The sequence below is a fragment of the Myotis daubentonii genome, chromosome 5, assembly GCF_963259705.1.
Source record: "Myotis daubentonii chromosome 5, mMyoDau2.1, whole genome shotgun sequence".
Lineage (NCBI taxonomy): Eukaryota > Metazoa > Chordata > Mammalia > Chiroptera > Vespertilionidae > Myotis > Myotis daubentonii.
Window position 1 is genome coordinate 2,569,534 of NC_081844.1, and position 15,671 is coordinate 2,585,204.

At 55.0% G+C, this 15,671-nt stretch overlaps 1 protein-coding gene, 1 long non-coding RNA gene and 1 pseudogene across 2 annotated transcripts in view; all 3 read right to left on the reverse strand.

The window, feature by feature from the left end:
- PRSS12 (serine protease 12) overlaps nucleotides 1-15,671 on the reverse strand; it is a 60,651-nt gene that overhangs the window by 3,380 nt on the left and 41,600 nt on the right. Inside the window, exons 9-11 of the mRNA XM_059695564.1 lie at nucleotides 11,664-11,869; nucleotides 8,719-8,797; nucleotides 8,028-8,150 (exon numbers count right to left, since the gene is read on the reverse strand). Of these exons, the coding sequence (XP_059551547.1) occupies nucleotides 8,028-8,150; nucleotides 8,719-8,797; nucleotides 11,664-11,869 (408 nt within the window). The remainder of the gene's footprint in view (nucleotides 1-8,027; nucleotides 8,151-8,718; nucleotides 8,798-11,663; nucleotides 11,870-15,671) is intronic.
- LOC132234556 (uncharacterized) lies at nucleotides 281-3,550 on the reverse strand. Its single transcript, XR_009452897.1, has 3 exons — nucleotides 3,457-3,550; nucleotides 416-498; nucleotides 281-382 (listed from the first exon to the last, which is right to left on the reverse strand). It is a non-coding gene; the product is annotated as an uncharacterized LOC132234556 (long non-coding RNA).
- LOC132236280 (U7 small nuclear RNA) lies at nucleotides 9,235-9,301 on the reverse strand (annotated as a pseudogene).

Below are 15,671 nucleotides of genomic sequence, written 5' to 3' on the forward strand. Positions count from 1 at the left end.
AATTCAGGGCCATCTTTAACACCCAGAGGCCTTTCACATGGTGCACCTGCAGAATATCACCTGCTGGGCTCCACTTCAAAGTGGAGGCAACATGGAGGGCTACTTCACATCCTGAGACTGTAAAAAGCCATCGTGGACAAGAATCGGATATCCAGATAATTCTCACTTAGCTCCCACTTTCTGTGTACTGATATTACTATTATAAAGATTCAGTATGCCTACTTAATGTACTCGGGTTTTAAAGTAATACCCCAAGTGATTTATTACTTTTCTAAGGAGAAAAACTGGGGTTGCACCCTTGAAAGTACTGCTCAAATGTTTCATGTATCTTTGGAATAGAATTTAAAAGCCATCACTGGCCAGTACAGCAGCCAGCAGCCACCTGTGTCTGTTGAGTCCAGTAGCCAGCAGCCACCTGTGTCTGTTGAGTAGCCAGAAGCCACATGTCTGTTAAGTACAGTAGCCACGTGTCTATTGAGTAGAGTAGCCAGTAGCCACCTGTGTCTGTTGAGTAGAGTAGCCAGCAGCCACCTGTGTCTGTTGAGTCCAGTAGCCATTAGCCACCTGTGTGTGTTGAGTCCAGTAGCCATCTGTGTGTGTGGAGTCCAGTAGCCACCTGTGTGTGTGGAGTCCAGTAGCCAGTAGCCACCTGTGTGTGTGGAGTCCAGTAGCCACCTGTGTGTGTTGAGTCCAGTAGCCAGTAGCCACCTGTGTGTGTTGAGTCCAGTAGCCAGTAGCCACCTGTGTGTGTTGAGTCCAGCAGCCACCTGTGTGTGTTGAGTCCAGTAGCCAGTAGCCACCTGTGTGTGTTGAGTCCAGTAGCCACCTGTGTGTGTGGAGTCCAGTAGCCAGTAGCCACCTGTGTGTGTTGAGTCCAGTAGCCACCTGTGTGTGTTGAGTCCAGTAGCCAGTAGCCACCTGTGTGTGTTGAGTCCAGTAGCCACCTGTGTGTGTTGAGTCCAGTAGCCAGTAGCCACCTGTGTGTGTTGAGTCCAGTAGCCAGTAGCCACCTGTGTGTGTTGAGTCCAGTAGCCACCTGTGTGTGTTGACTCCAGTAGCCAGCAGCCACCTGTGTGTGTTGAGTCCAGCAGCCACCTGTGTGTGTTGAGTCCAGTAGCCAGTAGCCACCTGTGTGTGTTGAGTCCAGTAGCCACCTGTGTGTGTTGAGTCCAGCAGCCACCTGTGTCTGTTGAGCACAGTAGCCAGCAGCCACCTGTGTCTGTTGAGCACAGCAGCCAGCAGCCACCTGTGTCTGTTGAGTCCAGCAGCCACCTATGTCTGTTGAGCACAGTAGCCAGCAGCCACCTGTGTCTGTTGAGCACAGCAGCCAGCAGCCACCTGTGTGTGTTGAGTCCAGCAGCCACTTGTGTGTGTTGAGCACAGTAGTCAGCAGCCACCTGTGTCTGTTGAGCACAGTAGCCAGCAGCCACCTGTGTGTGTTGAGTCCAGTAGCCACCTGTGTGTGTGGAGTCCAGTAGCCAGTAGCCACCTGTGTGTGTTGAGTCCAGTAGCCAGTAGCCACCTGTGTGTGTTGAGTCCAGCAGCCACCTGTGTGTGTTGAGTCCAGTAGCCAGTAGCCACCTGTGTGTGTTGAGTCCAGTAGCCAGTAGCCACCTGTGTGTGTTGAGTCCAGTAGCCAGTAGCCACCTGTGTGTGTTGAGTCCAGTAGCCAGTAGCCACCTGTGTGTGTTGAGTCCAGTAGCCACCTGTGTGTGTTGAGTCCAGTAGCCAGTAGCCAGCTGTGTGTGTTGAGTCCAGTAGCCACCTGTGTGTGTTGAGTCCAGCAGCCACCTGTGTGTGTTGAGCACAGTAGTCAGCAGCCACCTGTGTCTGTTGAGCACAGCAGCCAGCAGCCACCTGTGTGTGTTGAGCACAGTAGTCAGCAGCCACCTGTGTCTGTTGAGCACAGTAGCCAGCAGCCACCTGTGTGTGTTGAGTCCAGTAGCCACCTGTGTGTGTGGAGTCCAGTAGCCAGTAGCCACCTGTGTGTGTTGAGTCCAGTAGCCACCTGTGTGTGTTGAGTCCAGTAGCCAGTAGCCACCTGTGTGTGTTGAGTCCAGCAGCCACCTGTGTGTGTTGAGTCCAGTAGCCAGTAGCCACCTGTGTGTGTTGAGTCCAGTAGCCAGTAGCCACCTGTGTGTGTTGAGTCCAGTAGCCAGTAGCCACCTGTGTGTGTTGAGTCCAGTAGCCAGTAGCCACCTGTGTGTGTTGAGTCCAGTAGCCAGTAGCCACCTGTGTGTGTTGAGTCCAGTAGCCAATAGCCACCTGTGTGTGTTGAGTCCAGTAGCCACCTGTGTGTGTTGAGTCCAGTAGCCAGCAGCCACCTGTGTGTGTTGAGTCCAGCAGCCACCTGTGTGTGTTGAGTCCAGTAGCCACCTGTGTGTGTTGAGTCCAGTAGCCAGCAGCCACCTGTGTGTGTTGAGTCCAGCAGCCACCTGTGTGTGTTGAGTCCAGTAGCCACCTGTGTGTGTTGAGTCCAGTAGCCAGTAGCCACCTGTGTGTGTTGAGTCCAGTAGCCAGTAGCCACCTGTGTGTGTTGAGTCCAGTAGCCAGCAGCCACCTGTGTGTGTTGAGTCCAGCAGCCACCTGTGTGTGTTGAGTCCAGCAGCCACCTGTGTGTGTTGAGTCCAGTAGCCAGCAGCCACCTGTGTGTGTTGAGCACAGTAGCCAGCAGCCACCTGTGTGTGTTGAGTCCAGCAGCCACCTGTGTGTGTTGAGCACAGTAGCCAGCAGCCACCTGTGTGTGTTGAGTCCAGCAGCCACCTGTGTCTGTTGAGCACAGCAGCCAGCAGCCACCTGTGTGTGTTGAGCACAGTAGCCAGCAGCCACCTGTGTCTGTTGAGCACAGTAGCCAGCAGCCACCTGTGTCTGTTGAGCACAGCAGCCAGCAGCCACCTGTGTCTGTTGAGTCCAGTAGCCAGCAGCCACCTGTGTGTGTTGAGTCCAGTAGCCAGTAGCCACCTGTGTCTGTTGAGTCCAGTAGCCAGTAGCCACCTGTGTGTGTTGAGCACAGTAGCCAGCAGCCACCTGTGTGTGTTGAGTCCAGTAGCCAGTAGCCACCTGTGTGTGTTGAGTCCAGCAGCCAGCAGCCACCTGTGTGTGTTGAGTCCAGTAGCCAGCAGCCACCTGTGTGTGTTGAGTCCAGTATCCAGTAGCCACCTGTGTGTGTTGAGTCCAGTAGCCAGCAGCCACCTGTGTGTGTTAAGTCCAGTAGCCAGTAGCCACCTGTGTGTGTTGAGTCCAGTAGCCAGCAGCCACCTGTGTGTGTTGAGTCCAGTATCCAGTAGCCACCTGTGTGTGTTGAGTCCAGCAGCCAGCAGCCACCTGTGTCTGTTGAGTCCAGTAGCCAGTAGCCACCTGTGTGTGTTGAGTCCAGTAGCCAGCAGCCACCTGTGTGTGTTAAGTCCAGTAGCCAGTAGCCACCTGTGTGTGTTGAGTACAGTAGCCAGTAGCCACCTGTGTCTGCGGGAGAACTTGAGATGTGGTTAGCCTGAATGGATACATGCTAAAAATATAAAGAGACTCAGGACTTTAAATATTTAGTAGAGAAAAGGGGTGCTATATATAATGTTTCTATGGATAATAGGAAAATTAAATATCTCAATTTGTATATTATATTTTGCAATGGTAATGTTTGGATATACTGAGTTAAAGTGTATTATTAACATTAATTTCACCTATTTTTTTATCTTTTAATGTGGCTACTAGAAAATAAATGTAACGCTACATGTATGACTTGTATTTGTGGCTCATTATATTCCTAGTAGACAGCACTGGCCTAGAGAAAGAAGTTGGCATAAACTAGGCATCCATTTATGATATATCTTTACCGCAGTCTCCTAGGGTGCTTATAACTTAAGCTGGACTCACAAGACATTCCCTTCACATGTCAACACTTTCTGTCCTTTAAGATCATTACATCTGTCCCAGCCAGTCCGTGGAAGGCGCTGATGCGTAGCTGCACTAGGCCTTGCATCTGAACTGGCCGCAGAAGTCAGTCCCCACGATCTGGACATGGGCCGCAGCAGGACCCCGCTGCTCAGGGGGGGTCATGACTGGAATGCGGTGAAGCCCTCACCTCACGCCTGGACCGCGGCAACAGCCCCCCACACGCCGTCCTCTTCGTGCTCTGACCTGAGCGTCATCGCAAGTGTAACCTGAAATGCACCCTCCACGCTGCGGCCCGAGCGACGTCTCCCGCAGACAGAGCAACTGCCCTTCTGACGACCCTTCGCGGGGTCCCCGCGGCCGACCTGCTGCAGGTCAGGCCCTTAAATGATCACCCACCGCCCCAGAAAGGCCTGCCCACCCCTCATCCAGCCGGGACCTGTGCCGGCTCAGCTGCTTACACAGGAGCCTCACTGCTCAGTGGGTGGGGCGTGGTGCGTGCATGGAGAGGAGAGGTCGCAGGCTCCATCCCCAGCGGGGGGCGTGCAGGAGGCAGCCGTCCATGATTCTCTCATTGATGTTTCTCTCCCTTCCTCCATCTCTAACATCAATAAAAACATTTTAAAAAATTTTTAAAAAGGGCCTCACAGCCTCCTCTTCATCCAAACCATTTGCAATAGCAACCCCCCCCCCCCCCCCCCCCGCCATCCTCCTGAGGCCAACACAGACTTGGTCGCTCAGGTCTCACGTCAAGAACACACAGCAGCCCAGCCGCCCGGGACGGCCAGGCCTCTGCGCACTCCCGGCAGCAGGCCCTTCGCCTTTAGCCCGGCTTCTCGGACTTGCTAAGAGGTGACAGGCCCTCGGGTCAGGGCCAGGCCTGCTCGCTCGCTGTGCTGACCACTCGAGGGACCCGTGGCCGAGGGCCCCGTGCGACTGGACGTGCACAGCTCACTGTGGGCCCAGGCTTTGCAAGGAAACAGACCGAGGGACCCTCAGCGATGGCCGTTGCTGGAAGGCCTTCAACTGCCCCTCAAATGAAACGGAGGGAACCCCCAAACATGCGGCAGGAGAAGCCGGCAGCTCAGCAAACCCAGCCCCACCCGCTCTGAGAGCCCAGGTGACCCCCAACAGCAGCAGGGGCGAGAGGGAGCAGAGCCGGTCACGCCGGGGCGGCCACATCTGTGCTCGCCCCTCCGTCTCCTCCAAGGCCAGGCTTCCAGCGGCCCATGCGCGGCCACGACGGGCTCTGCTGTCCGATGGACCCAAAGGCTGACACGCGGCTGTGTGAGCGGCTCCGTGGCTTAGAGCAGCGGTTCTCAACCTTCTGGCCCTTTAAATACAGTTCCTCATGTGGTGACCCAACCATAACATTATTTTCATTGCTGCTTCATCACTGTCATGTTGCTGCTGTTATGAATCGTCATGTAAATATCTGATAGGCAGGTTGGTCTTAGGCGACCCCTGCAAAAGGGTCGTTCGACCGCCAAAGGGGTCGCGACCCACAGGTTGAGAACCGCTGGTTTAGAGAGAAGTGGCCTGTGTAGCGGGACCCATCACACCCGTGGAGTGAGGACCCACCACCCACGTGAGCGAGGACTGCCGCCCGTGCCGAGCGGGGACCCATCACACAGGCCGAGCGGGGACCCACTGCACACTGGGGACCCGCCGCACACGCAGAGGCCAGTTCAGCCAGGGAGACGCCGCTGACTGACGAGGGGGCAGAGCTAACGTCTAAAGAACCCGAATTAAATCACCTCTAAAGAGCCCAAAAGGCCACCCTTGGAACCGAGTGCTCGGTCCCCCCTGCAGTCTCTGCAATCCCAGGGGGAACCTGTCCCCTCGGGCCTCTTTCAGAGCTTCTGATGGTTAAAGGGGGGCTGTGTCACCCCAAGTCCCCGAGCCCAGGAGGACGCCATCTGCAGCTCGTTCTGGTCCCTGGACGCTGTCCCGTGCCTTTAGGAAGCTCACTGCACTGGAGATGTGAGTCTCAGCCTCCGTGGCGGGGAAGGCCAGGGACCGAGGCCCACGGATAAGGCGGTCCATTTGCAAAACAGCCCCTCCCTGCTCGCAGTCAGGGCGGCACAGTGTCGGCAGCCACCAGCGGCCCCGCCCGCATCCGCCCCTGCTCCCTCAGCGGTGCACCCTCCGGGCACGCGGGGGAGACACTCGAGTGACCGGAGGCAGCGGGTCCGGGTGTGACGTGCACTGCCCGCTGCCCGCCAAGAGCGCAGCATCTCAGACGGACCCACCGCCTGGCAGCCGAGCCCCGTCGCCACGCAGCAGCCATGTAGGAGCCTCCACGCCACGCCGAGTAATAGACAAACACAGGAGAGATCACTGGTTTCAGCAACAATAGGAGTGGGCAGGCCTGGGGCCGTCCTGCCGTGCAAACAGACAAACCCGGACGCGTGCTACAGAGACCTCCCAGGAACCCGAGTCAGATCAAAGTCTTCAACCTCGAGGGGAACTTGGGGGCGATGTCCCCACTTTTGTGCTTCAGCCTTGAACCCCAAGTCTGTCACTCCTCGCAGAGACTCAGCGGGAGGGTCAGAGTGAAGCGCTGAAGCGTTTGCTGACTCCGCCCTCAGCTTCTCTGATCCCCAGCGCCACCCCCTCCTCCACTCAGAGCAAGACCGCCGGATCCCCCATCCACTAATGATCTTCTCCGAGTCCTCTTCTCGAACCCGACCCCAGCCAGCCAGCGCCGTCTGAGCTGCTCAGCGTATGAAAGCCTCCCACGTGCAGTCACTGCTCCTAGCCGTGACCCGTCCGGCCCTCACTGCGCGGCTGAGGACCAGGCTCCGCGAGGCAAACCCCCACCCAGTTCAGCAGTGACAAGAGAGCACCCAACAGAAGAGCAGGCAAAGGACAGAAACAAAGAGTCATCAGGCAAACGGGTGTTTTAAAATCCCAAACCCCGGGGAAGGCGGAATTAGAATCCCAAACCCCGGGGAAGGCGGAATTAGAATCCCAAACCCCGGGGAAGGCGGAATTAGAAATGTTGATGGCGTCACGTGGAGGCGGGTGAGGAGCGGCCACGTCCCTGTGCCATCACCGGCACCGGCACCTCCAGCCTTGACTCCACGGAGCCGGGGCGCAGCAGGAGACCTCTCGAGGGAAAGACGCCCCGGCCCAGGACCGGCCAGCCTGCCGCGTGTCCCGGTGAAACGGGCAGGGCGTCCACCGCAGCCCCGCGTGCCCACGGAAGCCACCCCGCCAGCCACAGCAGGGTGACACGGCAACTGCGTTTGTCTCACGCAGGAGCTGAATCCGCTGCAGCAAGCAGTCCCCACGGATGGATGTGGGCCCAGAGGAGGCCACAGCACAGCTCGTGGGAACACAGACATCGAAGGTTTGCTTGGGGGAACTTCTTCACATGGCGCCCAGTTTAAAGGGTGGTTAGGGGCACTTTCAAACGCACAGGATGAGGAGCGCATAGTGGGACTCCACCCCCATCACCTGCTTCAGTCATTCCCAGCACGTGCCAAGTTCAGGCTGGGAAATGGCCATGAGCGGGACCCGAAGCCGGGACAGGGGGGTCGGGCTGGGACCCCGAGCAGGGAAGGGGGTCGGACTGGGACCCCGAGCAGGGACGGGGGGGAAGGGGGGCGGGCTGGGACCCCGAGCAGGGACGGGGGGGGGAGGCCAACGGGCTGCAGAGCAGACCCCCCTGAGCACTGGGACCCCACTCCCTGACTTCCTGTGTGTCTGGGGGGGGGGGGGTGCCTCTGAACTGGGAGACCTCAGCCGGAACGGAAATGTGTGACAGGAGGAAGTGATCAGGATGCCACCTGACTCTCCAGAAGGTACAAACAGAGAAACTAAAACACACACCGGACCCAAAGGACCAGAACCGAGCCGGCCCCTCCCCCGCCTTCCTCACCACATATCCAGGGGTCTCCGACCGCTCTCAGGCAGCCTGTCACCTCCGCCATGTTCTCGGGAAGCTCTGCCGTGGCTGCCTCCCCGACACCATCTTCTGTCCCCGGAGTCTAGGCTTCGCTCTAACCCCAGGGCAGCAGGGGGCTCCCCGCGGGCCCTCGCTCCTGTGCCCCTCCCTCGCTCCATGGAGCCGCGGTGCTGGGGGAGGAGGGGCGGAGGGCGGGAGCCACGCTGGGCCGTCTGGGGGGACGTACCTCTTGAAGCAGTGTGCGGCCGTCAGCACCCAGCAGCTGCTCAGCAGGGTGGCCCCGCAGAGGAGCCGGCCGTCCCCGCGGGGGGACCTGAGGCGCAGCGACACCTGCCAGGGCCAGCCGCCCCTGCAAGAAAGCAGGCGGCCATCACGGTCCGGAGAGGCAGGGGCGCGTCCTTAGGACAGAGGGCGGGCTTGGGGGCATCGAAGGGCCCCATGAAAAATCCCCCTGCCGTGGGAACGGCGCCCCCCGCCCTGCCGACGGGCACCTTGGCACCCCCTTCCAGAAGCTGGCCCCTCCTCTGGGCCTTGGGATGAGACGTGCTCCCCTCCTCACACCCACCGCCCCCAAGCAGCCTGAAGAGCATCCGCTGGGCACAGAGCTGGTTTTCCCTTAGCAAATCCAGCAGCGAAGTAATGGGTGGACAGGAGGCAATTCCAGAGGAGCAGGCGCTGAGCTCCGTGAATTCTGCATCCGCAGCGGCGCCCCCAGGTCTGGGGGGGGGGGGGGGGGGAGCCGGTTTCTGCCGCGAGCGCTCAGCAGCCCAGAAGCAGGACTGCGACGTGAGAACCCGCACAGGCCCGGAGGCTGGGCGTGGCCGGGGGGATGGGAAAACACCACGAGGCCATCACGCCCCCAGTTTGTACCCGAGTGCATCCCAGCCCTCTGCCCTGGAGTCCGCCCGAGCCTGTACCTTAGAGAGTTCTTCCCGCCAACGATGCGCTTCTGCCGACGGTGCAGCGGTCGGAGCCCACAGCCGGACGGGACGGGCGCTGGTTGGAAAGGGGAGGAATTACTCTCAGGCCGAGGCGGGAACAGCCACACAGCCCCGCTGCTCCTGCCGATTCAAATGCCTCCTTCCTCCTCAAACCACAGGCTGCTTTCCCACGGGAGCCAGCTGCCTGTCACCCCTGAGGCAGCGCCACTCACAGCAGGCGGGGCACTGGGCTTCCCTGTCCAGATGTGACCCGTCAGCACCCACACCTCCTCCTCCGCTGGCCAGAGGCTGTTAGGGCTTCGGGAACGTTAACCAAAGGCCGCAGTGGTCTCGTCACTTGCTTCTCACACACAGCCCTCTGCCAACCCCCTGTGCACATGCCACCCTCAGAGGGCATCTGGCCCAAAGGCACACCGACTCCCACATTCACATATCAAAAGGGCTTACTGCGCCCCTTCAGGTGGCAAACTCTATTTACTTATTTTATTTTATTAGGGCCTTCCAATAAAAACCAGAAGACCTGCTAGACAAATTCAAGAAGAGCTAGCTGTAAGCACTTTTTAAATGATTTTAAAAAAATATTTTTATTGATTTCAGAGAAGAAGGGAGAGGGAGAGAGAGATAGACACATCAATGATGAGAGAGAATCATTGATTGGCTGCCTCCTGCACGCCCCCCCCCACCCCCCTCTGGGGATGGAGCCTACAACCCAGGCACGTGCCCTGACTGGGAATTGAACTGCGACCTCCTGGTTCCTAGGTTGACGCTCAACTACTGAGCCACTCTGGCTGGGCTGGCAAACTGTATGTCATCACACTTCCAAGATAACAACCTTTACAGCAAGAGCATGAACAAAAGAGCCAAATTAAAAATATATAAGTGGTGTGCAAAAGCAGATGGAATCTCAGGTGTGGCTAATGTTTCCATGTTTCAGAAGGTAGAACTGATAGGCGAGCATTCTGCTCTCTGGGGAAGGGCATGTGTAGAAAGGGTAGGAGAGACTGACTGTCTATCTGGGTGAGGACCTGGAGCCCTGGCAGCACCAATGGCTGCCTGGTGACCAGCAGAGGGCGGCCCAGCAGGAAGTCAGCACTAGCCTGTCCTATGGAGGAGGTCCCGCCAGGTCCCCAGAGGGCTGAGTGCCCCGTGAGCTCCTGAGCACGCCAGGTCCTCACCGCAGGGCGCCAGGCCGCTCACTGGCTCTGCCCACTGTGAGGCCGGGGAGAACAGACGTTGCAGGAACCCCCGAGCCAGGCCTGTGGGGTGCTGCCAAGCGGGGACGAGGTAATGCTGAGCCGGTGGGGCTGGCGTTGACCTCGTTCTGGGCGGAGCACCAGCTTGCAAGGAAGGAAAGTCTATCGAGGGCCACAAAGTCCACCGTTACAACGATTAACAGGCAAAACGAAGCTCATTTATAAAAGGATCCCCTCGGATGACCAACGGCTGAAGTCTGAATCACCTTCTAGCAGTCGGTCACCAGGTCTCGAGCCTCAACACGGAAGCAACAGGTGAGTGAGCCAGACTCTACAATCTGGGGATCTGAGATAAAAACCTTTTTATCTGACGGACAGTAGCACTGGGACCTTGGAAATGTATCGAAATAAACGTTGCCGCAACCCTAGCAAGGCCTGTCCTGGCTGGTATGGCTCAGTAGTTAGAGCATCAGCCCATGGACCACGGGCCCAGGTTCAATTCCAGCCAAGGGCACGTACCTGGATCGCAGGCTCAATCCTGGCCCCAGGTCTGGGCACGTGCGGGAGGCAACCAATCAATGTCTCTCTCTCCCTTCCACTCTCTCTAAAAATCAATGGGGAAATATCCTTGGGTGAAGATTAACTCTAAGAAGCATTAAATAAATTTAATGATTTATTGAATCATTAAATAATTCAATGCATAAATCATGGAGAAATCTGTCATACTTTAAAATTGGTTTACGTAGGAATATAGTAAAACATTTTACAATTACTGGGTTTTTGTGTTTGTCTTTTGCTTAAGGAATAACTGAAAGGATGTTCTATTAGTTATATTCGACTTGTGACTGGAGGTTGGATTACTGAAGGGAGTTTAATAAAATGAGCTGTAACCAATACCTAGGAAGAACTGGCTTGCCGGCTCGTATTTGTCACGGACATAAATGCATGTGTCCCCGAGCACAGAGGGTTGTAAATGTTTCTCTACTTTCGAAAGCCCCTCAGAGAGCGACGAACCACACGAACAGGACCCAGCGCGTTCACTGTCTGCTCCCGGGGCGCTATGAAAAGACGTTAGCGGAGAACGTCCAGGTGTTGATGCACCCGCTTTGCAGAAAATCCAACAGGTCACGACCGTGACCTTAGTCCACGCCAATAAAGGGTGACTGTTCTTTCCATGAAACAGGGCCAGTTTCCTCCGAAACAGCTGGTGCCCCGCTCGCTCCCTCACCCCGTGTGCGCCGTAAGGGTGGCCTCCGTTCGGAAGCGTGGCAGTGAACGGGCTGACGCAGTACTTGTTTCATAGTTATACTCCGAGCTTTCAAGAACCCTTCGATTTAAGCACAACACACGGTGCCTGTCCCCTATGAAAAGACTCCTTTTCCTGACATTTTTAATTTCACAAATAAAACCTACAAAAAATAATGTCTTCCTCTATTTAAGAAACGATCCCTGTTGTTTTAAATATCAGGGTGCGTAGCAGTGCCTTCCTGGCGTTCCTCTTCGGATTTTCATTTCCTTTTAGGAAGTGAAGGTCAGCTCGGGCTTTGGGACACCACCGACTGGGAGGGTCGCTGCCTGCGGCTGGGGCAGGAGCGGCCCCTGGCTCCCCGATGGCCCCCACGTCCCCAGCAGCACGGGGCGGCGGGCATTCCCGGGTGTGGGGTTCGGCTATGGGGGTACTGCTCCCAGGCACGGCTGGGGAGGTGCAGGGGCCAGAAGGGGCCTTACCTTTATCTCCGCCACCCGGCGCTTTCTTGCCAAAATAATCACAAATGACGCCCGCGTCTTCGCCGTGGCGGCAGTTGTGCCGGCCGATCTCCTGCTTGAGGCAGTCGGCCAGGGCCCGCTCGCCGCCCGTGCACGCCACGTTGTCCAGGTGGATGGGCCCCTGTCCTTCCCCGAAGTACGCCATGGCCCGCGCCCTGGCGGGGCCCCTGCAAGACAGCACCGGGCCTGAGGGCTCCCGCCCGGGGCCCGTGCACCGCTGGCCGGCCGTCCCTGTGGATGGCCGCGGTGGACGAGCCGAGGGAACAGCCCCTCTCGCTGTGTCACCGGGTCCCTCCGCCCGAAGGTGTCCTGCTTAGTGGGGCACGGGGTCGGCGCCACTCTAGTCCGGAAGTGACCGTCCGGGAGCTGACTGCTGCCGTGCCCTTCCTCATCCCCTTGCTTATCCGCTCCCGGCACCGAAGCCACTGCCTGTCTTCGGAGCTCAGTGACGCCCCCGTGGCAGCCCTTACAGTGACCTTCGGGGGCTTTTAAAATGCAGCCAAACCCATCACCGGCCTGGGCCGGGCTGGCTATGAAGTGGAGGGCTGTCTCACCCCCACGCTGTGCACGCGGAACTAACACAAAATCACACTGAATGCAAACTGTAAATGAAAAAAACTAAAATTAGCAAAACCCGAGCCACACCTGACCGCACGGAAGGAGAGCCGTGGCTGGGGCCAGGCCTGGGGAGGGTCTCTACGTCCCCGTGACTTAGGGGGATGACCGAGGCCAGTGCCGCTGCTGCCGGGGTGTCGCTGGCTCCGTGCCTGTGCCCGCGGCCCACGGCTTCCCGCCCAGCTGAATCTGGAAATCAAGCCCCTCCCTGCTCCCCACACCAAGAAACAAGATTATATGAGGACAGCTTTCATGTACAGATGCGTCTCTCCTGTGTCTTCCCATTAGGGTTGTCATGGATCATTGATTAGGTCTTCTACCTGCAGTACAGACCTAGTTTTTTTTTTCACATTGGTCTCAATGATTGCCACGTGTATTCCTGGATTTTTGTTTGTTTTTGTACCTTCTATAAAGGAGATTTTTTTCTTTTTCTTTTCTACCTAGCCTATAGGAACACTAATGCTTTTGAAAATATTTATAATTTATAATTTACATTAATGAACATGAGTTCTACTGTCTTTCCAGTTGATTCTCTTGGGTTTTCTAGGTGGACAATCATCCTATATAATAAAAGCCTAATACACGAAGTGTCCAATCATTCAGTCGTCCGTTCAACCAATCGAAGTGTAATATGCTAATGATATGCTAAGGCTGCTCAACTGCTCGCTATGATGTGCACTGACCACCAGGGGGCAGATGCTCCAACTGGCAGGTTAGCTTGCTGCTGGGGTCCAGCCAATCGGGACTGAGTTAGATGGGCCGGACACACCCTGGAGTCTTCCCACAGTCCCTCTCTGGCCCTGATCATGCACCTGTGGGGTCCCTCAGCCTGGTCTGTGCCCTCTTGCAATCCGGGACCCCCTCGGGGGATGTTGGAAAGCTGTTTTCGGCCTAATCCCGCAGGCCAGGCCAAGGGACCCCACTGGTGCACGAATTTGTGCACCAGGCCTCTAGCATCCTATATAATAAAAGGGTAATATGCAAATAGAATGGCAGAACAACTGAACAACCAATAAAGCATAATATGCTAATGATATGCTAAGGCTACCCAACTGCTCGCTATGTATGATGTGCACTGACCACCAGGGGGCAGATGCTCCGACTGGTAGGTTAGCTTGCTGCTGGGGTCCAGCCAATTGGGACGGAGCGAGATGGGCTGGACACACGCTAGAGCCCTCCCACGGTCCCTCCCCGGCCTGATCGTGCACCGGTGGGGTCCCTCAGCCTGGCCTGTGCCCTCTCGCAGTCTGGGACCCCTTGGGGAATGTTGGATAGTTTCAGCTCAATCCCGCAGGCCACTCCCCTTGGGAGGGTGCCAGATGCAGGGCTCATGGCTGGTGAGCGCTGCTGCAGCGTGAGCCTCTCCTGATCAGGACTAATTGGACGTGAGCCCGCAGCAGGCACAGTGGGGCCATGATGAGCGAGGACAGCAGGTAGGAGCTGCAGGCGGTGTTGGACTGGGTTTTGGCCCGATCCCTGCAGGCCACCCAGAGGGACCCCACCTGGGCACAAATTCATGCACCGGGCCTCTAGTTATTTATATTACAGTTCTGAAGTCCTTTTCAGTTCTGATACTTCAATTCTACTTTTAAAAATATGAACAAGAGAGAGGAGTGGGGGGAGATAAAAATATCAATGAGAGCCCTAGCTGATTTGACTTGGTGGATAGAGCGTTGGCCTGGAGACTGAAGGGTCCCAGGCTCGATTTGGATCAAAAGCATATATCTCCGTTGCAGGCTCCATCCCTGGTCCTGGTCACAGAGCTGTGCAGGAGGCAACCAATCAATGTCTCTCTCACATTGATGTGTCTCTCTCTTGTCTCTCCCTCTCCCTTCCCCTCACTAAAAATCAGTGGAAAAATACCCTTGGGTGAGGATTTAAAAAAAAGAAAATATCAATGAGAGAAACACTGATTGGCTGCCTCCTGCATCCCCCTATTGGGGATTGAGCCTGCAACCTGGGCATGTGCCCTGACCCAGAATCGAACTGCGACCTCCTGATGCATGGTGGACGCTCAGCCACTGAGCCACGCCGGCTGGGCCGGTACCTCACTTACTGGTGATGAGCGGGACTTCCTGAGTCATGGCCACTGTAGCAGGCACCCTTGTTTTGTTCCTATTTGATGCGTGTTCATGACATAAAATTAAGGTGGTTTTACTTTATTCTCAGGTTCCTAAGAAATATAATTATTACTGATTTTTAATAACTTTTCAACATTAAGATGATTAGATTTATTTTTATTTATAGACAACTCAAGCACATTAACTGAACACCTCAGCTCTAAGCACTCGTATTTTTCAGAAGATTCCAGCTGTTTGTGCTAAGTTGCTCTTTTACGCTGTTGGGTTGAACTTGCTAATATTTTGTGTAGAATTTCTTATGCAAATCCATGAGACTGGGTTATGGTTTCTTTTATCTATGTGCACTTTGTCTTGAAAGCAAGTCATAGTAGCCTTATAAACTGGATGGAAATATTTGTCTGTTTCTGTTCATTTTTTTCATTTTTATTTCTTGGTCTGCAACCATTTCCGGGACTCAGGCACCCTCTGTCTTGAAGACAGTCAACTCTCCAGTAGCGGATCAGAGTCATGTCTCCCAGGGAAAGTCATCCATGTGGTTCCTATCTGCTGCTTCAACTTTGATAATTATATTTTTGTTGAAAATGTAGCTTCCGAGGTAACTGTCCATATCGTGTACATTTCCAGATGTCTTCGCTAAAAGTAGTTCACAGTACCTGTGATTGTTAGTCTTTCTGTGTATCTGGGTTTATTTCCCTTTTCTCATCTCCACTGTTTACTGTGTCTCCTCCCTTCTCAGTCAGAATCGTGAGAAACTATTGCTTAGTAACCTTTTTTAAAAATTAAACTAAAAAAGAGAGAAAAAAAACTAATTGTTGATGTGGATGAGTAATGTGCAGCAATTTGAAATTCCAATAGGCATAACTTGAAATTGAACAATTAACAGCAGGCAGAAACTAGTATCAAAGATGATTCTCAAGCTTTTGAGGAGTGAGGATGAGTGGAGGTAGAAAGTATATAACAGGGTGCTAAACGTCTTGATATTTTTCAGGAAGCAGAAGGTACAGATAATAATTTTTGAAATGGGTAAGAAAACATGGCAGTATGTTTGCTAAAAATTTAGAGAACTTCTAGTATAACAGTAAGAATGCTGAACTTCGGTACATTAGAGAAAAAAAAATAGGAAATTGGATTGCCTGCAAATAAAAAGGCAGAAGGGTACAGAGATACAGTAATGCATGGCATTAGCATAAATGTGGCAAGTAAAACTAAATAGGTAGCAAATGAAGTTAGGACTCACTCAATAAAACAAAAGGGTAATTGGTTAATAATTTAT